Source organism: Patiria miniata, unplaced genomic scaffold (assembly GCF_015706575.1).
Source record: "Patiria miniata isolate m_02_andy unplaced genomic scaffold, ASM1570657v1 HiC_scaffold_29, whole genome shotgun sequence".
Taxonomy (NCBI): Eukaryota; Metazoa; Echinodermata; class Asteroidea; order Valvatida; family Asterinidae; genus Patiria; species Patiria miniata.
Window position 1 is genome coordinate 25,125,619 of NW_024037068.1, and position 23,349 is coordinate 25,148,967.

Consider the following 23,349-nt stretch of genomic DNA (forward strand, 5'->3'; position numbering starts at 1 on the left):
ATAGAATCTGCAGACACTACTAAAGCTATGAGACACGGCGCGTAACACACCGAGATTACCTTCCGTGTCACCTGTAGACAAATAACTGATCTGACAACAAAATCTAATAATGCTTCTTCAAAGGATGGTGGGGAAACTACAAACATGCAATTTTGACTACACACCTAAAAGCAAGTTTCATTGATGCATACAATTGTTTGCTATAGTCCAATCTGGGCACGCTAGTAATTCTATCACAAAGGCCCCCTTCAATTGCAAAATCATTGTGTTGTCTATTCAGGTAATCCGCCACAGAGCAATTGCTTTGTACAGTAGCAACACAACGGTTTCTCAATTGAAGGGGTCTTCGTGAGTGTACGGTGACCATATGCCCGAATCCCTCCATGGATTCTTCCAAGAACTTACTGCCTGATAGTTTCAATATCGTTTGAAAACAATAGGGGGCGCAATTCATATTCAATGGTAAGTCACTTCCTGCGTGCGCAATTTTGGAGAGTTGGGGCCTAATCATGCACAGTTCAGTTTTTCCTTTGAATCATTGCAAGGCACTTGCAAGGCACTTTGGGTTAAATTAAAATTATTGCAACGATAAATTGAGAGAAAAAAAAAGTTGATAAAAACGACGTGGATTCGAACCAGGGATCTTTATATCCATAGCTCATCTCGTTATCTACTAGCTAGGCTCCTGCGGTAACTCGACGACGGCCGCACTTTCAAATGCTCTAACGTAACTGGTTGACTAAATAACAACAATGTTCTTGATAACATTGTTCTGTTTTCATGAATAAACATACCTGGCAGATTGAAACTACTGAATTATGCATGACTTGGCCCCAACTGTTCTGGGAATACAATTTACGCTTCCCTCGTCCATGACCATATCAACATCATTGGGCAACGATGGGTGTCCACATGTATAGACAGGCATGCATAGGTTCATCTGCATTTTCTACTAGTCATTGTTGATTGCAAATCTTGGCTCGTGTCGGCAAACTCGTATCTACGTCTGTAAATCATGTCCACATGAAAAGCTTCTCACAATGCAGTGCTCCATCATGCGTTTGCCATGGAACGTTTGTCATGCGTTTGCCTCTGGAACAACCCAAGAGTTGAATTACGACAAACGTCTTCTTTGCAGTTATTTAAATTTGTTCACCTCTCCTTTCTTTTCAGTTTGAATTTCACTAATTTTTGCTGTGAAACCTTACAGTTATCATTTAATGATGTTGAACGCGCCATGATCATTTTACTTGGCGGATTCGACGCTATATAATATTTTATAAGATTTATTAATCAATTACGAAATTAATTAAAATACACTACATGGTTTCATGTAAATCAATTTGTTTTGAACACAATATTATATTTTGGGAATTTGTAGCCCGTCCCAGCCGAAAAAGATACTCCTTATTGGTAAAGGTTAAGAGGTAGATAGGTTCGTCAACGTCTTCAGTGTCGATGAGGTCTTTTTGGCGATCTGCAGGAGTTTGGCTGCCTCTGCCTTGCCGGTCTCTTGCACCATCTTGCTGAAGATACCGTCTTCCTTCTGAAGCAGAACGTAAGGCTCGTCAAACTCGATGAGCTGCCCTGCGTCAAGCACCTGAAAAACAACAACAAGACTTAATGATCACCTCGGGAATTAAAAGACACATCTCCTCCGAATTGTTAAAAAACCCGACATTTTGGATGGATCAATCAAACACATCACATCACAATGTATTACAAAATCGGTTGCACCACGAACCGACGTATCCCAATTTAAACTTTATTGTATGCAATCCGTGTGCATCTTAGTTGCTTAGTTTTTAAGAAATTCGGTTTTCAAGATACACGTCACTTCGTGAAACATTATCGTATTCCTTACAATGCACGTAATTGTGGCAGAGACCGGGATACGTCGGTTCGTGAAACGCCAAATTCACACTTTTCATGTCGATGCTCTTGGGTGACGTCTTAGCACTTTGGGAATTTGCGTATAAAGCGGTTTATCGTAAAACGTCACATTGTTGTGAATGATTTCGGAGTTTTTAGAGATATACCGCAGAGTCTGGTGAGTGTTTTTGATATTCAGATCAGATTAATACTATGTGAAGAGGAGCATTTCGATGCAATATAAACGTTTATAACGAAAACTCCATTTTGCCAAAAATGTAGATACGCCGGTTCGTGGTGCGACCGACGTAATGCGAAAACAGTATATTCTGTTGGTCAATCAACATTCTATTATTAAATCTCGTATGCCCTGAAGTCATACCATAACTTTGTCCAAGTCCATTATTGTGTTGAGACGATGAGCTATTGTCAGAACTGTGCAGTGTTTGAACCGCCGTCTGATGGTTGCCTGAATCAAGCGGTCAGTTCTATTGGAAGGAAATAAAAAATAAAATAAGAACTTAATATTTTTACGACAATAATAAGATCTCTAAAAGCCGCCGCCAAATATAAATAGGGGTTTAGCCCACTTTTCAATTCTATCAGTTTATCCAGAAATCCACTTTGACCATAAATGGTCTCAGCTCTTCAATCAACACTGATCCTGTAAATCAGTAGCAGGTGGAAATAGGCGTATATTTATAAGTGGTCTTTCCTCATTTTATTTTTCAGGATTAGTGTAAAGCGCCAGCGAGTTTTTTTACGGGCTATCTGATTGTATGTATGAGAAATAAAACAGGTGGATGATACAGTTGATTCAGTTAAAACGGGGGTATGGCGTTTGCCAGGTAGATCCTAAGCATGTTCACTCACCTGATGTCCACGTTGGCTGTGGCTTCGTCCACTATGAGGATCTTGTTCTTGCGTAGGATAGCCCTAGCCAGGCACAGTAGCTGCCTCTGACCCACACTGAAATTAGTGCCTCCCTCGGTCAAGACTGCCTCCAACTTGTCCGGTAGCTCCTCAATCGCTGGTTTCAACTCAACCTTTAATTTGGGTCACAAAAAAGAGCTCTTAAGAGTGAATATCATATCCACAAGTAGTCTCTTCTTGTTTTCTACATTTCTCCATCTTCCAGAGATTTGTCTAGTTATCTGTCGCAACATTTTTCATCGCTTTTAAGCCCCAACGATGGAAACCTTGGATTATAATTCGGTTCTCAGTTTAGATTACCTACTGCTGAAATCGATACCGAGCGAAAGCCAGTGCGAGAAAAAAAAAGGCATTTTTATATCTGCAGTTTTAGATTTGTTTGTGTGTCATTGTCTCAGTATAGCCTGAATGAACAAACAGGGCATAGACGAAAGCAGAACACATAGCGTACCTCTTCAACAGCCCTCCATATATCAGAATCCGAGTGTTCACTGAAAGGATCCAGGTTCTTGCGAAGTGTTCCGCTGAATAGAACCGGGTCCTTTGAGCATGGGGAACCCAAAAAAACACAAGGTTACAAAAAAAATGGTTCTAAGATATCACGAACTAGTTTAAAAGCAGATACGTAGATATTATGTTCGACGTTAAAAAAGAACTAACACCCCTAACCTTTCCAGAAAAGTAGCAAAAGCACATGGTGTAGGCCTACTCGAGGTGATTCTTTTTCTTTTGTTACTGAACATGTGTACAGTTTGCTAAGTTATAATAATATAATTATAATAAATTTGGAAGGCTAATCATCCTTACTCGCAGCTGGTATGCTGAATTGCAGAGGACGCGGCTACAACGTGATAGGGCCGCTGGCACGTTAAGGCGCCTATGGCTGCCGGCCATTTCGACCCATATGTGACCAAGGAGCACAGCCTGAGATCGAACGTGTTTGATTTTTTTCCAGAGGGAGGAAAACCGGAGGGCCCGGAGAAAAACCCTCGTGGCACAGAAGAGAACCAACGCACAACTCTACTCACATGTGATCCGCGGCCGGGATTCGAACCGTGGTCACCTTGGTGAGAGGCGAGCGCTTTACGCACAAGCCACCCATGCCACCAATTCTAAGGGCTTTCATTACCTGTGGGATGAATGAGACTTTCTTGCGGAGGTCATGCAGTCCTATCAGGGCTGTGTTGATACCGTCTATCATTGCGGTACCTGTGGGCTCAGCCAGTCTCATCAACACTGTCATCAAGGAACTCTTGCCGGCTCCTGTCCGGCCTACGATGCCCACCTGAAAGCCGCGATGTGATGGGTATCAGGATGATTTTTTTAAGCCTTCGAAATTAGTGCTTGATGTAACTTGATCGAATTCACCAAACACAAATCTGTTCTAACCAGTCAATCATAGACCAAGCTTTAGTTGATGCAGCAATCCCGAGAGAGCATTGATCCCACCTCCCTTTAAAATTTATGTTGGTATACGATCTAATTCTAATTAATACATGTATGGTCGTCGATTACATCGGAAAGTACATGCAGACTCTTCCTTCTTCAAATCACTCGGCTGACGCCTGATTCTGCTTTGCATTTTTGTTTTGGCAAGAATAACAATATAAAGTAAAGTAGAACCTTCGTTTGCACACATGGACATGTAGCCTCACCTTCTCTTTTGGCTTGATGACGCAGTTCATTTCGCGTAGTACCAGTGGCCCATCATCACTGTATCTCAGAGAGACATCTTGAAGCGTAATGCCGCCATATTGTGGCCAGTCTGAAGGTGGCTTGTGATCGGTTTGCAACGGTGCCTCCGGTTTGATATCGATGTACTCACAAACACGCTCTACAGATATCATCTGAACGTACATAAAAAGACAGAGTGTCACTGATGACACAGATAGCCTTCAATCACTTCAGTTTGTTCTGTCTACAAAATGTTGTGACGTCAAAACAGAATGAATTCTGATGAAAAGCTCTGATGTTGTCGAGTCCTGCATGGATGCACTGGGGACTGTCCTAATTACATGCATGGACTTCGGAAGTGTCCCTCTATGAAATGAAATGTTTGGTCAAACTAAACGTTAGTCACCAGATCAAAATTGTAAAATATCATCTTTTCTGACATCTCTCTGCTGATCACCATGATAGCTGATCCGCTCACATCCGACTTGAGTCGTGTCCAAATGCACGAGATCATTTGTGGCTACAGATTTGGTTCTGGCAAAGCGACACGGTGAAAAAAAGCCGTAGCCACAAGCGTTTCTTTTGGAGAGGGATAACTGTCAGAGCTTACCTGGTTTTCTAACTCTGCACTCTGTCGCACCGCCCACTGGAACTCCCCCATGAGACCCATCGCATACGTCAAGGAGAGACCGACAATGCCAGAGTTGAGATCAAGAACTACGGGAAAAACAAAATAAAATACACCCTTTTTAACCAGATTATCTTCGACACGGACTTTGGCAAATTGTTAAGACCAATGGATACCAAATCTATCACTTGTGTCTTTTGTTGACCATCTGCTAAGCCTTCTAAAGTGAAAAACCCCTTCTTTAATCATTACTAATTAGTTGAAGCTGTTATAGGTATATTCAAGATGGCGGTCAACTGAAAACTTAGATGGTAATGCAAAGGATGCGCAAAGCTTGAAGATGAAGTAATAATAATCGGCATTTAAGAACGCTCTTTTTAGTACACTAAATCACAGCGCTTACAGTATTATTATTACCCCTGATCATTGGGCCAATTTAACATTCAAAATACCATCTCAGCTCCCTGGGGAGTATACAGCTCGATGCTGCCTGTTAGGCGCAAGCAAGCTAAATCAATCACATAACCATCTCTGCCATGAAGTAAACATAACCATGAAGTAAAGATTAATATCTGTAATAACTGTGTCCCTAAGGCCAAACAAAAAAGTCTCCGGTTTCTGGTATGCGCGCGCGTCGCCGTAGCCATGCGCGTCGGCAAAAGGATTTTTTTTTTCAATGAAAGATGATGTCTCAAAACCGCCAAACTCACTGGTTTGACTGGAATCCTGCTGCTGCACAATTTTAACGTGTATTTAGATGGGGTTATGATCAAGAATAAGCTTTATGTGGCCTCTCTGGACTCCCATATATTTGCATTAAGTTTAGTCGGGCACCATTTGCAGTCATCAGCCGACATTTGAAGCAAAAAAGTCAGGTTAAAAAAAAGAAGCCGCGTCGCCGCAACACTTTTTGGGCAAGCTCCATACCAGAAACTGGAGACTTTTTTTTTTGGCCTAATACTATATTCATTTAAGCCCCACATTCCGAACAATAATGGACGTACCTGATGACAGGTTTTTTTACTTCAAAAATTAATGTAGCAAATTATGCTTATTAGGGTGACAGTGTCGTTATTTATACACATGTCAGGTGTGCAAACGCGCGCGTCAACATGATCAGTGTACATGCGCGTTGTACATACCCGTGTGTTTAAAAGCCATTGTACATGTAGCCTATACATGCATATCGTAGTCACATCTTGAAGCATATTTTTTTTATAGTTTTACCCCCAATGGGTCTCAAAAATTAATATTATTCTAAACTGCTGTACTGTCATAGGTTATACCAAGTTAACTTCTCACATAAAGTTGAATTTACTCTCAAATTTGGCAGTTAGCCCCATGTTGGCCACTCACCAATTGTCTACACTCTTGAGCAAATTCATCCTTGAGGTTCGCCACTTATTACCCGAATCAACCCACAATTAAGGCACTGTAATTTCATGATAAGGTTGGGCAAAACTATATTACCAAAGTTGTTTAAGTGTGAAGTTTTGCACTCATTATTATGAAATGGTTTAATGGTTTAAGGCCACTTCATCCATACTACCTGTGATTATCTTTGTTTACTGGACTAAGTTACTTTGTGTAAGTACTGACTTACGATCTGCGGCAAAGACGCATGCCAAACTGACTCCGGTGACAAATAACACACACAAGAAATCCAGCTGAACACCGAACCATCGAGCCGCGGACAGGAATAGGAACCAGGCCCTAGTGTGGCCGTCCAGGTACCCGTCAAAGTCCGCGGTGAATCGCTGCTGAGCCTTGAAGGCGCGGACGGTACTCAGACCAGTCAGGGTGGCTGACAGGTGGGAGAATACTGGACTGCGAGCTAAAACAGGTGCACATGATTACATAATCGGTCAAACCATCCAATGAAGGAGGCAACAGGACAGTTGTGTTCGATATCTGTAGTCATCACGAGTTCATCACAAAAGAATATCAGGTGAAATGACAAGCTACATCAAGAATTGTGTTATCATTACACCGTAAAATGCATGTTTGTGTCCAATGGGCAAAATGAGTAATGTTTCTGAAAACAATCCACGGCCCCAATTTTGTAAAAAAGGGGAAAAGAGTATATTTAATTTAAAAAGGTGTACCTCATTTTGCTGGAAAACAACCTCAAGTAATCTTAATTTTTATTTATTTTCTTCCCCAAAACAAGTTATTAAGGTAAAATTCCCCCTTCCCTTGTCTCCTTCCCCCTGCGGGATATGTTACCGCCTGTGACAAAGTTTTTCTTTTATCATTGTTCATCATTTTACATTATGATCTTGTGATTATGCATTTCAACGTTCAAGATTGGCCTACCTATTGCTTCCAATCTTTTAACGTCTCGAGAGGAGGCTAGGTAGTACTTCCTCGTGAACTGAAAGACGACTCCGATCGGCAATGTGAAAACGAGGCAAAAAGGGTTGAAGATGGAGATCAGGATGACATTGGCAATCGCACTTAAAGAAATCTGGAGAAGACAATGAAACAATGACATTAATTAACAACCAGAAATTGAGGCACTGACAATCAGGTCTTTGATTTAATTTTCTAGATACTCAGATAATCAATATTTAAGTAAATCCAGTTTGTTAGAAATTGTCAGTAGAAGGCAACTCACCTTTTTTTTGATATACGCATAATTGTGTTTGTGTAGTCTGTACTTTACCTCAAGGAATTCGGTGAATGTAGATGGCAAAACGTCATCCATGTAGCCAATATCTTTAGCAAAGCGATTCAGAATCCGACCTGGAACCGAAATATACATACATCAGGTCCTTGCATTTCTGGCAGAACGTTTACATTTTGCCATCGTGCAGACAATATGTGGTATCTTCCATGATCCCATTTGAGGTTAGCGTAGAGCCTGTTCGGTGCACTAAACTGTCCAATAATGATCCATCGAACTGGGGGCATGTGTGCAGGCCCCGCAGTATGATTAAACAAACGAACGGCCGCGATGATGTGCATACACAACGCACAATATTCTGTTTTGTAAACTACAAAACATGTACCTCTCCTTGCCTCTAAGGACACCGATTACACTTGACCAACGCGGTAATTGATTAACAGTGTCTCACCCACAGGATTTGTATCAAAAAACTGCATGGGCGCTCTGATGATAGCGCCAAACATCTGGTTGTGTAGGGCCTTTGAGGCGGTAACAAAGACATGGAAGAACAGAAAGGCCCGAAGAAACAAGGCGGCGGTGGTAGCTCCACACAAGATGGCGTATATGCTTATGTAGTATGACCGGTTCTCGTACTCCGTGCCGTCCTGATAATACTACACATAGGACAAAATGAAAGAAAAAGCTAGGCCAAGCGTTTCCTTAGGTTTTACCTGTCACATAACTAACACTGAGCTAATCGTTTGTGGATAAAGAATAACTTTATTTTTCAAGATGGCCTGATTGGAATTTCACGTAAGCGTCATCGCTACGTTCTTCGAGACGCCCTTTCACTTGTGAGTAGTCAGCACAAACCGTTGAACTAGTGGGTGGTCAACTAAAAAAGGATTAAACCATAATTAAAGCTTGCACATGCTCGCTAGGTTTCAAAAAGGTATCTCAATTTCAATACAACTGCATCTACCCTGACTATTTGACCAAGTGTACTTCAGCAAATGGCTCTGTACGCCATACCTTTCCTGATACTGATCCTACCCGTCAACCAACCTGACTGGTAACATTTCTGTCCACTAGATCCTTCTCTTCTTCGATTGTCCACATCGCTAGCCAGACATTCGTGTAAGAAAGCAATGCCTTAAACCAAAAGCAGAGAAGCAGAAACCGTAGCTTAGTTAAGCCAAATCAGTAGGATGCTGCTTTAGGTTTTTTTTTTTTTACTGTTAAACAAACACAATATCAACGGTAAGCATATTACCCATCAACGGTGTAGCCTTCCAATTGATTTTAGAGTCACCAAATTATACCAAAAACCTAATTTTTGATATTATTGAGGTTAAAGAGGCAGGTGAAGCTTTTTTTATAATCCCGGCGATAAGAATCTACCTGTGCACCGACTACAACAATGACCCAGAAGAGCAGAAAGGGTACCCCAGCAGCCGCTCTGAAGAACCGGATGTACGCCATCCACTCCACAGTGCCGGCCACCATATCCTCAAGGACGACATCAACAGGTGTCTCAACCTAGACAATTAGATAATTGATTGATATATGTAAACTCATTTGAATAAATTCCACTTGTATTTTTTTCTTACGAAGGAATCCACTTTACGAATCGTTTTGTGCATGAACCAAGAAAACGCACCTCATGACTGTCGGGGTGAAACGAGACATCTGAACAGATGGACACCGTGTCGTCAAGTCGTTCAGGATTTACATCATTCTCTCCATCGTAATCACCATCTACAGATTTCTTCTTCAAAAGGGCAGCGAAGTCCATGCCGTCTTCCTGCAGCTCTTGGAAGGTTCCGTATCCAGCCACCTTACCCTTACAGATGAGAGATAAATATCTGACAATAATAACTATATTTAAAAAACAAATAATGTTATTATCTTTTCTCTATCACCACTGAAGTTATCAACGTGAAATGAACTGCTTCTTAATAAGAAAAAAAATCATCAAAATTCAGCACTGCAGCCTGTACTATATCTTCACATATATATCTTCACATGAAGACATCCTTAAATGACGTGAACTACCTTGGTTGGGTTTACCTCGGAAATTGCCGCGAAACGAAGGTGAGTGCCGAAAAGGTTCATGTATATTTATTTAAGTACCTCCTTAAGAATGAGAATCTTGTCCGCCTTGTCAATGAATTGAAGCTGATGGGTGACAAGGATCACAGCTTTGTCCCTCATTTCATGGAGAATGCACCTATTGGAAAAACAAATACAAAAGTTGCCATCTCTTGAAATGAGACGTTTCTGGAAAGATGAGTACAATTTGTTTTTATCCATCGTAGGTTCTCACTTTTCAAAGAGGTGTCTACCAACTGCTGGATCTACTGCACTCAGAGGATCATCAAGTAGATACACATCGACATCGCTGTACAAGGCCCTGGCGAGGCTAACCCTTGCCCTCTGACCTCCACTAAGGGTCACACCACGCTCACCAACCAGCGTCAGGTCACCTTCAGGAAGCAGTTCGATATCCTGTAAATAGGAGCTCAGGGTTACACAATTATTCTGCATACAGAAAAAGTGTATCAGCCTCGAGTTTTCATCCGTGGCTTAAGAATTATCAAAAGGGTCAAGACAACATAGGATTTTCTTTATTTTGTTTGCCGGGATAACATAGTTCAATGTCTTCCCAAGCAAAACGCGGCCTGACATTAAGTCAAAGTCTCTCAAATCCTTTAAGTAAGGGCCCCCAAATTCTTTTAGAACAGAGTCTGTGGACGAAGTCAAGATTTTTAAAACCCAAGAAGTGTCATGCAAAGATCACCAGCGATTGAACAGCGCCACTTTCAATGGTCCCCACAAACTTACCCTGGTTAGCGCACACTGTGTGATGATTCGTTGGTACTTGGCCGGCTGGTATTCGTTGCCGAAGAGGATGTTGTCCCTTAGCGAGCCAGAAAGGATCCAGGGCTGTTGAGCCGTGTAGCCAACCCGACCATTCAAGACGTTAACTCCTGATACAGTAGGCATCTCTCCCAGAAGGGACATCAGAAGCGAAGACTGTTAAGAAGTAAACATCAAACACCTGAGATTGTGACGCCTTCATCATTGTGGGTATAAATTCACGTATTTCATGCGGGGACTCACACAAAGAGATCAATGATATCTATCGAATAAGTCTTTGACTGACTGTACCAGTCAAGAGAAATTGTAGAGAAGATGGAGAACAGGAGAACATGTCAAGCATCCCAAATTAAACCAATCCTTCAGGATGTAAACGGTAAGCCGCCCGGCTTACCTCGTGTATAAATATTGAAAGATGAACTACACACACTAATATGAAGGGGCAGAAAAATATGAACCTCTATATTGTAGCGAAAGTGCAACCCACGTGTTGACTTGTTTAATAGGAGACTAGCGCAATTAATTGTTGATTCAATAAGCTATATTGTTATTGCTGTGGCCAAAACAAGGTGTCCTACGGTGCTTATTTGACTTATTTGGGCCGAGTTACCTAATCAATTCATTCGGCGGTACATTTCTACCAAAACGAATTTGCATCCCTTAAGATTAACATTGCTTGCAACGTCTCGGGTCTGAGAAATGGTCTCATCAGGAGAATCCGCCACAATATGTCAAAGGAAGGATTCACCGGATTCGAATCATTTGGTTTACTAACCTTGCCACAACCAACAGGCCCAATGACTGCAAGCAACTCCCCTGGTTGAATTCGGAAAGTGACGTCTTGTAGCACTGTGTTCCTGATGTCCTTTTGATTGAGTAAAAACAATTCTATCTGACTGTGTTTTATACGATATTTCTACTTCGAATCAAATATAGAAGTCGTGGAAAAACAAACAATGACACAATATTACTTCAATCGTTCCATTGGGTAATTCTGTAGGTTGTGGGTTCGAGTCCAGCCTGCGGCCATGGTGCTTGTGACCTTGGGCAAGTCACTTTGTCACTCATTGCTTCTATTAATCCAGGAGTAAATGGGTATTTGTGAGGTCAGAGATGGTTATTATGGTAGATTTTAGCTGCTATGCGCCGAAATGGCATCATCGAGCTGTATACACCCCATGGAGCTGAGATGGTATTTTGAATGTTTTATTGGTCGCATGAGCAGGATGACAATAATGTAACGCCTTGAGCACCAACAATGGTGGAAACGTACTTTTTATGAATAAGCATTATGGTCATAAACATTTTCTTGGTTAGGTCGACTAGTAGTACTGTCGCCCTATTCTTAAGGCCGCCATTTTGTCAAAGGCTAGAGCTACGTACGGTTTAAGTTTTTGGTTGCATGGCATGTATGTGCATGACGTCTCATATGCACGTCTTCTTAGTTTCGGTCACAAGTCTATGAAGTGTCAAACTGTGGTTGTTATTTATACTATCGCAAATGTTACCATTTGGGACACACTTTAGCCTGTGAGGTTTCCCATTGGGTAGACATGCGTAATTTAAGAGACGTTTCAATGTCTCCCTAATGCCTCAGCCGCCTTTTTAGAGGCGACATTTCATTGTCGCAAATACGCTAGATCGATCGGTCATGTTCCAATTAGCAAAAATACCGAAATTCATGGGCTAGGATGAGGAAAATTGGGTTTAGAAAAAACGGATAATCGCGTGTGTGTGTGTGGGCGTCACGGTGTACAACCACTGCCTTGTGGGGTACCGGAACAATGGGAGGTACCCGACAAGGAATGCCCACCAACTTGCGGGGTACCGTTTTGGTACCCCACAAGTTTTAACGAAATAGATATATAGATTTTACTCAAAAATTAGGAATTTCCAAGGTGGGTTGATAAGTCGCAAATAAAAGAGTTTTAGAAAAGGGATATTAAGTCCGAATTTCAGCCCAGGAAATTAACTATGGTTACAATAAGAGCATTTAAAAAAAAGTGTGCGACGTTGCGAAATTTTAGTACACTAGAACAAATGAAGTACCCCACTTCTATGCCTATGTAAGCGTCAGTGTGTGTGTGTGGGTGCTCTTGTATGGCATTACGATTGAGGACAGACCCACAAAGGATTACAAAAGATCCTTTCAATTCCTCGAACGACGGTGCTTTTGTTCGAAACTGTCCTCGATCGCACGATTGCGTGCTTAGTGTAAGGGGAAGTGTTATAATACAAGGACAAATGAAACACAAAGCATTGTCCTCGGGCGTATAGAAATTCGCGACGGGGTGACTACAAATTCGTATCCTTGTGGAGACACACACACAATAGGGAACAAAACATTGTAAAGGTCTCCACAGGGCAATTTCTATAGATGAATAGGTCTCCACAAGGTTTTCACGAAATAGATATATGGGTTTTACTCAAAAACTAGGAATTTCCAAGGTGGGTTGATCGGTCGCAAATGAAAGAGTTTTAGAAAAGGGATATTAAGTCCAAATTTCAGCCAAGGAAACTAATTCTGGTTAAAATAAGAGCATTTTGAAACTTCACTTTCAAAATTGAACACTTTACTACACGAGAACAAAGGAATGTCTCCACAAGGATACAAATTTGAGAATGGGTGTGTGTGTGTGTGTGTACGCACAAATCTATGTGAATGTCTTCCCTGTATATGATTATCAATTATATTATTATTATTATTATTAATATGGGCAACTCTACCTTGTTCCAAGATCCGTGCATGTTCTCCACAACAATTCGTGCCCCATCTTCTTTCTCAGTATCGAGCTCGTTCGTATCAAGGTTAGTCTCGTCTGGTTCCTTTTCCTTGTTTACGGCAGTTCTAAGGTAGTCAACCAACTCACCATTGTCCACAGACTCAATTAGACTACTCGTTCTCTCTGTTTGCGCGCTCTCTGAATGCTCTGAGATGTCCAATTCGTTCCCAAGAAAACCATCTGTTTTGATCTTTTCCAATAAGGCCGTTTGCTCTTCCAGGAAAATATTATCAATGATGTCCGTATTAGGCTCATTTGCCTGTCTCTGCAGCTCCTCCATCAGCAAAAACATCTGGTCAGAAGAACAAAGAAGTACCATCAAAGACAATATGAAAGACACCTTCGTCTGTGTACAGCATACCCAGCCAGACCTAGCAGAAACGAGTGTAGTGCTGGTCCTATTCAGTGAGCAGATAATAATTACCAGCCGGGACAAAGGATTTATTTTTATTATATCCATAATTTGTTTGTATTACAAAGTGTACTCTAATTATATTTGAGTGTACCCTTTCACCACGGTCTTTATTACCCGAAGTCTTTGAATAGAGTAAAGTACTCTGAAAAATTGGAAGCCAACAACCATTTATGATAGTGAACACTTAGGAAGACGATCTTCACAAATCGAGGATACATATAATCTTAACTTTGTCGGCCTGAGGATTTTCTGTTTGCAATTCTCACCTGAATCCTTCGAATGGAGACGAGTCCCTCTGACAAGTACATGACCCCGCTTGGGAAATTTTTGGACAGGCAAGTCCTGGCGCTGTAGAACAGTGCGAGGACGGGGAAGACCTTAGAAGGCGTGACGGGATTTCCCAGAGAGGCGTAGACGATGAATGTGATGAATGTCGTCAATAGAGGGACGTCGAACCGGAGGGCTCCAATTATTGCGCGCAAATAGGCACTGTGCAAAATTTTCCGTACCTCCTTTCTGTAGACAGGAAGAAACAAAACTGTCTACAAAAAAACTTATTTTTTTTATTCAGCAGACTGCTTACTTAGATAAACTGGTTTATTTGCCGACCATCTCACCATCGCAACTTTGTAGACCTACTCACTGCACGGTACCAGGGCCCAATTTCACGGTGCTGCTAAGCAAACCAATTTGCTTAGCACAAGAAAGTCTGGCTTATAAAAGCAGCCTATCAGCCAAAACTCCGCGTGGTTTTCATGCTATAGCAAACAACAGCTAAATACTAATCAAGAGTAATATACATACATGGAGTTTTTGCTGGTAACCTGCTTTTATAAACCAGACTTTTTTGTGCTAAGCAAAGCCAAAAAATAGGCCCCAGTTGTCGATAATCACCTGAACAGACTGGAATTGCCAAAGGTCGGAAGGGCTCCACACAGCAGCCATCGGCCCCAGACAGCTGACAACAAGTCCGGTCAGCAGGTAAGCTCATTACACAAACCCTTTAGTTTTAAATTACACTATGGCAATAGCGTGCGATACTTCATACACTGCATTCCCTCCCCTTCAAGAAATAATAATACTCGAGCCATCTTCACCCCCCCCCCGAGAATCAAGTTCTGTATCCGCCCTTGCTCTGGGCAGATATATTGTATGAGGGAAGTCAACTTACTCTCGGCTTTCGGCGACAAGTTTTCCAAACGAGTGTTCCCACGCGTATATTTTGATGACGCGTATGCCAGATATCACTTCATTCATGATGCGGATCCTTGCATCCGACAACAAGGCCGTTTTGGATCTGAAAAAAGGAAAACGGCAAATGGGAAATTTTACAACAAAGATCTTGAGGTTGTTTAAAGTTGCATTACTTTAGAGTGAAGACAATTTAAAACAAAACACTCCTCACCTCGGAAATTAGTGTAGTATAATGTTAACCTACCTTTTTGGTTTTATAACGAAACATCTCACATTGCACAGGGTTTGTCTAACACAATATGCACATATGCATACCAGACAATTGTATATTTAGACGACATTGGTACCACGGGGTCTGCTCATAAGTCCGACGCCTATAAGTCCGACATTTCGGACTTATGAGGAGTCAGAAGTTCGTGAAAACAAAAACTGACGTGTTTTGGGAGAGTGCGCGCACACACTGCGCATGCGTGCGCGCACTCTCCAAAAACACGTCAATTTTCGTTTTCACGAACTGACACTCCCTAACGCTATTGCATGCGCACACTCTAAAAAAACACGTAAATGTTTGTTTTTGACGAACTGACACCCTGTGCAGGGTCACTTCGTGGTAACAAAAAAGACCAGAATTGACCAATTTCTTGAAAATTCATTAGTAAAATTTGCTTATTTTAGATGATTTCAGCAATTTAATCTTCGTCATGTTAAACTTCATGATACAAACTGCTAATATCGGCCAAAAAAAAGGAAATTTGAATTTTTAAATTTTTGTGTACACATGTGATGCAGAGGGTGTCAGTTCGTGGTGCCGGTGACGGTATGAGGCGTAGGATCTATGAGGCTGAATAAATGAATTTTGTGCCTCATAAGTCCGAAATTGTGCACTTATGGGGCGTCGGACCTATGAGGCGTCGGACTAATGATACAGCCCCGGTACCACAGTGTACCGAAAGCTGTAGCCCAGTGTTGTGGTAGTATAGTAGTTGTTGCACCAAGTGGTCATTATTATTGTACTGTGCACGTAATAGAGAGCAATCCCATGTCAACATTCAACACAGCTAAAGGCCTACTGCCTGTTGGTACAGGGGTCAAAACTGTCTTTAGTTATCTGATCGACAGTTTGCCAAAGAATAAGTCAAAACGGATATCACCATGTGTTTCTTAATGCATCCAGGATTACCTAAATTTGGAACATAGTTTCGCCATGTAACCTTGCAGGGGTGCCATGAAGATCAAAATGGAGATCCCGGCGAGGCAAGACACTCCGATCTCTCTCCATGCTAGGGCGACCACAGCAGTCAGCTGTAGAGGAGCTATCCAGAGGTAGTGGATGAACACGGCGACCTATTAAAAAAGAGACGATGCAGTTTGGTTCATTATTAAGCAACTCCTGACATACGAAATGTGGAAAGGATGTGGGATCGATGGGGGTATATATAGCTGCTACTACAGCTGGTGCACCATGACACAATGACACAAAGTTAACAGCCAGTCAAACGTAGTCTCAACATTGTGAAGAACCCATCGTGAGAATAAGGAGCATTAACCACGTCCATCAATTATGTTTTCAGGAGTGTCTTTTTTTATGACAAGTTTCTTTTTTTAAACGACACGCAATTGTTGGCATTGTTCCGCCAGGAAGAGCACCACCTTTTGTCGGACAGTACCCATGATTTGCCGCTTTTGGTCTGGATGCAAGACAGTTTTGCCAAAACCAAAAGATTCTGACTATTTCTGATGAATCTAAGGTCATGTAGCCGTCAGTGTCACGTGACCAAAACGGGAGTATTTTCGAATGCGTTTCGTCAACACTATCGGATAGCGCCTGGGTAGTTTTGGGTATAAAATAGGTTTTCTTTACCTGCCCTGCTTATTAACATTAAATAATGAACGTAATTGAACGTAAAATAAAACCCTTGTAATTCATTGACGACTTGATGTATCAAGAATGCACTCGGATCGCAAGAGGGGTAAGCTTTTCTGCTTCACTACGCATCACTTTTGTTGCAAAAAAAAATGTTCTTGAAGGTAACAAGTTGGTATATTGGTCAGACGCTGTCAATTTTTTTTTAATAATTATCAGAGGATTTAGTACGTCAACAGCAATCGGTCAGGGTTGTTTTTTACATACTGCTCAATTTGTCACCACATTTTGAGTATCGTGTAATTGTAAGTCCCACTGGCAGTCACACGTGATCTCTTTTTGGCGCGTACCAAATCGAATCTGTTGACGTCATTGGATAAGATGTTGACCAGTTGACCGATTGTCGTTTCTCCCAAAGCTAGGTTGCTGAGTCTTAAGGCCTGCAATATTGAGAACAAAACAAGAATTAGCTAGATTCCTTACAATGTCATTTGTAAGGACATTTTGTAAATTTTGTGAAGATTCCTTTACCAATATCATATCGTGTTTAAACTAGCTGTGCTGAGATTACTCATGAATGATTAAATGATTAAATACACATCGTTGGAGTAATCATGTACTCTGCGTTTGCTACGCATTGATGGGTTTATTTATACTGTAATGGCGTTGTACTGACAACATGGTAGGGATTGGTCTTTTAATATCACATTATTTTTTGTTATAATTCAACAGTTGTGTAACCAGTTGTGTAAAAAACTGAACAAGTTGTGTACTATTTTACACAAGTTGTGTAAACAACAGTTTACACAAAAGGTTGCTAGGTTCATATAGTACACAATCGTTTGATTTTTACACAACCGAAATAACAATGAATAGCTTATACTGGTTGGTCGGAATTGGACCGTGCGGGGATAACACTAAGCTGGATTAACTCAATGAAGGGTTCACTCCATACTGAATTTTCCTATTTGGATCTTGAATCACCTTTCTGAAGATGAGACCTGAGCAGGACGTCCTTAGCCTCATTCCTGTGATCCCATAGCTGAAGTAGCAGGCATGGTGGGTGATAACCATGAGGAGGGAAGACAAGGACATGCCCAATGCTTGCAAGTAGGCTTCCGTGGTCGACACGAGATCCGTGGAGAAATACAGAACCAGACGACTCAGCATCACTGGCTGCGCCATCTTCAAGACGACCTCCTGTTGACAATGTCCACATCCAAAATACATGTTTGAAAATTAAGAAGAACATCTGAATAAACAAAACACTGATATAATAACGTATTTACGATTGGTTGAAGTTATATATTATGTAAACAGCATGGACCCTTTGTGGTTATATCGATATCGATCCCCTGATCAGCAGCGATCCCCACCTTAAGGTAAATCAAGCCCATTAATTGCTGTAGAAAGTGCTCTCCGTCGTTTTTCAACATAAATCTGGTGTTGAATGTTTACCATTTAAAAGATGCGTTTTATTTAAAATGTTGTGAATAACCTAGGATTACATAACCCAGAATAACGATTTCGACTTTAGGTGACTAACTTCGAATCGGATGTCTTATTCATGTAATCAATGTCTAGCGTTTCAATTGCCAAGTATTTGAAAAATGTCTCCCTACATCTCTTTTGTGGAAGGTAGTAAACTTATTCACATCATACAGCTGGTTTTCGTTACCTCAATGAATGCAGGAAAGCCGTGTGTTGTGGAATACCAGCCAAAAGCTCTAACCAACGCCCATCGAAGAGACGGAGCCTTTCCAGTGGCTTCACTTTTCTTAATTTCTTTATTCCACTCCCTGCGTGGAGAAATGAAATTCAAAAGACCATACTCGACCTACCACCGATAACATACAATAAAGATTTACAACTGTAATATAGTCATTGTTTTCCCTCTCCATGGGTAGTCAGATGTAAATGTATTTGTTCGTGTTATTGTCATTGATCTGAAAGCTTATAGTGTGCTCAAATGCTATTGACACTTTGTTTTCATTTACACATTTCGTTTTGGGATAGGGTTTTGCATTAGCACATATTTTACCTCTCGAGTTTACCGACCACAAAAACAGCGGAGTCGTCAGGCAGAACGTCATACAAGTCTGTTTCAACAAGAGGTCTCTTGTAGCCCCGACGGAAGAAATTAAACATCCAGCTTCAAGAAGAAAACGATAATTTATTGTATTAAGGAGAAAAAAATTAAGGAGGAAATGTAGATAACAATACAGGGAGTATAAACAGGCGCGGTTCTACGGGGGGGGGGGGGGGGGCTAGGGGGGCTGTAGCCCCCCAAAAATTGTGTCTAGCCCCAAAAAATAAGTTCCGTAAAAAAAAAAAACATTAGCAAAAAGAAGGATTGTGATGTACATGCGAACGGTCTCCCGCTAAAGAAGAAATAGCCCTGACAAGGGTGCATTAGTTAATTTAGTGTGAATGATTTTAGGATTTTATTGACGCTCCCCATTGAAAATATGGCATGAGCTCCCTATTGATTTTCGGAGGCCTTAGTGTCTGGAAAAAATAACCAGTCAACATTTCAGCACGCCTCCCTGAACAAAATTCTGGATCCACCGTGCTAGCCCCCCCAAAATATTGGTTCTAGAACCGCGCCTGATTATAAAGTAAGTATGGGTAAATGTGCAGGTATGGTGTATAGTTATCTTACATGAAAAATAGTTTAGAGAAGAGACCAGCTGTCTTAATAGGATGTGGCGGTCTTCTGACTCCGGAGGGTGCTTTGACGGGTTCGTCCTCAGTCTGCGTCGAATCTGGAACTTGGTTAGGGTTGCTGTCGTGACCCGACGTTTTGGACAATCCGCCGTCATTATGGGCCGCCATGACGGTTCTGGAAATATAATATGGAGTGAATAAATTATTGTCTATCGTGTCAGAATATAGGTGCTTGTTCTTACAGCTATTTTGTTGCAGTGACACGTACTTGCCGAACGATAAGGTCACCGATGCGTGTACACGTGTGTTTCCCAAAATACAAAGTTCGAGTGTGTCCATTGGACCAAAGAACAATAGAGTATATATGATTTGGGTCCAGGGTACAAAATCAGTAATGAAATGGACATTACGGCCTGAAATTCCCAGCATGTATTGGCATACCCATCTTGTGGCATAACCACAGACGTATGTCAAGTCGTGTCTAATCAAGGCCCGGCACGGCACACGTTGTGTATGTGGTACATAATACACACATTACCAATACACAAATGTTGTTTCTCACCGCTCTGCGGCTGGATCACAGCTCGATTTTTCGGAGACAAAACTGTGACCACCGAAATTCGTTCTTGCATGGTTTTCGCAAGAATCAAACAGAAACGCCCAGCTTTTAAAGGTTGGTGATTATTATTTCAAAACGATATTTCTAGTAAATATAATAAGGGAATAAATGTGTGCTCCGGAGGTTTTTATCACTCTGTTTAATACCACTTAGAGTCTGGGTGCTGATAATTACCCGAGCCGGAGGCGAGGGTAATTATCAGCACCCAGACTCTAAGTGGTTTTAAACAGAGTGATAAATACCGACGGAGTACATATTTATTCCCATTCATAAATACCTTTTCGGTAAAAAAAATCATATAATTCGTTCAAAACATCCCGATTTTGTTCAAAAAATTCACTTTATGCTTTTTGAAACATCCCTCCTGCAAAATAATGGAGTGTTCAGCTGGCGAGTAGGATGAAAACAACCCTTTTATGGAGATTGACGCGCGCGTATCATGTTCTACGCGATGTCGCGCAGAACGCACCTGGCGCGTTGCGTTTTGAATTTAGAACTAAAAAATTCTAACTCCCTGGTAGTGTTGCGCATGCCTACGTGAGGATTGTGAACGTTCAACCAATGAAACGATAAGAGGCACTGGATTTTTAGGAGTCCACATTTTATTGTGACACTGGAAAAGTGTTTAGGACCAGCTAGCCATGTCTTTATCATCCGTTTAAGACCGGCCACGTGACGGGCTCTCGACCAATAGACCGCTTGCAGACGCGTTCGATAATCGACGCGCGAAGGCGCGCGACGCCATGTTGTGGGACAGGCGTATATCTATCCACGCACATTTTGTCCCATAACATGGCGTCGCTCACCTGAGCGCGTCAATTATCGAACGCGTCTGCAAGCGGTCTATAGGAATGGCTAAACTGTCTGAGGTATTTATGAATTTCGTTTAAAAGGGTACTGCGTCCTGAAATCCCCAAAAATGTCATGCTTTGAATTGTTTGAATATCATATTTCAAACATTGAAAAGGAAAGTTGAACAAGGTTGAAAAGGAAACCAACTAATAATGTCTTACCGTTCCCAAGAAAAAAACCAACAAACACAAACTACGGTTTTTTTACATCGGACAAGACGGAGTATAAAACGTGTTTCCTGTCGTTTTCATACAATGTACGATACACGTTTGGTGTGTCTGGTATTCCACACTTACCCAACGCCGTGCTTACGAACAGCAGTGACCAATCACCAATGCACGGCACGGTATGTGATTTCTTACACATCCGCAAAACGCAAACCCTTCCGGATGGAATCACAACTAGCACGAACAGCCCGACTTTTTGGGGTCGCAAAAGAGGACCCGAAAGTCACAATAACACAATAAGACTACAACAGCGCCCAGTTTTTTTTAAAGGATAGTTGTGTGGTTGTTTTACTTTTAAATCTCGGTATTAGACACCCTTAATCATAAGGAAGAGCTTGAATTTTGCGATAAAAGAATCCAACCCAAATAATTGTATCTCAGAAATTGATAAAAATAAATATATATAACCATTACATTTAATCAACGCGATTCAGAAAACCGAATGATAAATTTTCTGGATTCGTAAATTAAATGATTTGGAATGCCACAACTTGTGTTGTTTAGTCTTTCAGCTTGTTGAAAAGCGCCACCAAGATAGAATCATCAATATCTACCAAATAGAATCATCAATCACTACCAAACTTATGAGACACGACGCGTAACAGACCGAAATGGACTTCTATATCCCATGTAGAAAAATAACTGATCTGATAAAAAGAGCTTATAATACTTCTGAAAAGGATGGTTGAGAAAGATGATCACATGCAACTTTCTGCACAGCTCAAAGCAAGTTGCGTCGATGCATAAGCTTTTGCGGCTGAAGGCCAATCCGAGCACGTTATAGCAATGGTATCACGAATGCCCCCCCTTCCGTGGCAAAATCGTGTGATAGCTGTTCAAGTAATCCATCACAGAGCAATTGCTGAGTACAATAGCGTGCACAATGGTTTTTCCATTGTAGGTGCCCTCATGAGTGTACAGCTACTGATCACGTGCACGAATTCGTCGAAAAATTCTTTAAAGAAGTCGTAATTAAGTTTCGTTTGAAAACAACAGGGGGCGCAATTCATATTCAAAGGTGAGTCACATAAGTGACTTCCCGCCTCGAAACCATACCAACATCATTGGCTGGTATACCAGGGGCTGATGGGGGCGCTGTTCAGAACCGACAGTTATGCACAACTACCAAAGTTTTGCCTTTCTCGGGAACGGTAAGACATAAAGCTTTGTTTCCTTTTCAACCATACGTTTTAAAAATAGGGCACAATTGCAGAATACCCCGCCACTCGATCTATACACCTCGTAGCCGGCTACGAGGTCACAGCTGATTGACCTCAATAAACATTCTAAGCGCTACTTGTATGTCTATGCGTCATGCTCCATTGCACTCCCACTTCGTGACCGCGTAGCCGCCAACAGGGTAGTTGGTTTGGACTTAGAATTTTTTCAGCAACTCCCATTCCCTTTGTGTTGCTTCGTTCTCAAGCATATTCAAGGGGACTCCCACTCCGTAGCCTCGTAGCCGCCAACAGGGTGGTTGGTTTGGACTTAGAATTTTTTCAGCATTCCCATTCATTTTGTGTTGCTTCGTTCTCAAGCATATTTAAGGGGACTCCCACTCCGTAGCCTCGTAGCCGCCAACAGGGTGGTTGGTTTGGACTTAGAATTTTTTTCAGCAACTCCCATTCATTTTGTGTTGCTTCGTTCTCTAATAATGGACCCCCACTCAGTATCCGCGTAGCTGGCAATGGACTTGAATTGTTTCTTTTGCAGTGATTCCAACCTCGTAGCCAGTGATTTTAGGGGTGTATTTCCGAGTGGCGGGGTATTCTGCAATTACTCCAAAAATAGTTGAAGTTAACTTTCCAGAACATGAAATATTCGGGGATTTCAGGCCGTAATGTCCCTTTAATTATCAATTTTATACTCTGGACCAAAGTCCTGGATACATCATTGTGCATATGTCAACTGTATTACACTTGAACTCTGTATTATGGGAAACGTAAGTGTACAGGTATTGGTTACCTTATCTTTGTGCAATAACACCAAGGGAACGTACGTTTCACTGCAAAGAATAACTGTTACCAACAAGCACCACTACTGCTACAATAATAATTATTCGCATGTCATATTGCAAGCACCGTCATGGCGGCCCATAACGTCGACGTTTCGTCCAAAACATTGGGTTACGAC

At 41.6% G+C, this 23,349-nt stretch overlaps 1 protein-coding gene across 1 annotated transcript; it reads right to left on the reverse strand.

The window, feature by feature from the left end:
• Positions 1-1,342: 1,342 nt before the first annotated feature.
• Positions 1,343-19,003, reverse strand: LOC119736274 (multidrug resistance-associated protein 4-like). The gene is made up of 26 exons (XM_038210319.1): positions 18,893-19,003; positions 18,530-18,650; positions 17,836-18,051; positions 17,202-17,291; positions 16,168-16,331; positions 14,965-15,090; positions 14,060-14,309; positions 13,323-13,670; positions 11,371-11,460; positions 10,560-10,751; positions 10,042-10,223; positions 9,849-9,945; positions 9,376-9,558; positions 9,117-9,254; positions 8,781-8,867; positions 8,185-8,380; positions 7,773-7,852; positions 7,424-7,574; positions 6,711-6,941; positions 5,090-5,196; positions 4,461-4,652; positions 3,935-4,090; positions 3,257-3,346; positions 2,746-2,918; positions 2,255-2,360; positions 1,343-1,600 (listed from the first exon to the last, which is right to left on the reverse strand). The coding sequence occupies exons 1-26, from the start codon at positions 18,997-18,999 to the stop codon at positions 1,421-1,423; spliced, it is 4,053 nt and encodes a 1,350-aa protein (XP_038066247.1). The 5' UTR covers positions 19,000-19,003; the 3' UTR covers positions 1,343-1,420.
• Between the last annotated feature and the right edge of the window lie 4,346 nt (positions 19,004-23,349).

What these genes read in the sequence shown, in the direction of transcription:
- LOC119736274 (XM_038210319.1), bottom strand. Translation starts at nt 18,999, where the DNA reads ATGTTTAATTTCTTCCGTCGGGGCTACAAGAGACCTCTTGTTGAAACA. An exon ending in ACGTCAACAGATTCGATTTG is followed by an intron (nt 16,332 to 17,201) that starts GTACGCGCCAAA and finishes CTTTTTTAATAG; the next exon opens with GTCGCCGTGTTCATCCACTA. An exon ending in TGGACTTGGACAAAGTTATG is followed by an intron (nt 1,601 to 2,254) that starts GTATGACTTCAG and finishes GTTGTTTTTCAG; the next exon opens with GTGCTTGACGCAGGGCAGCT.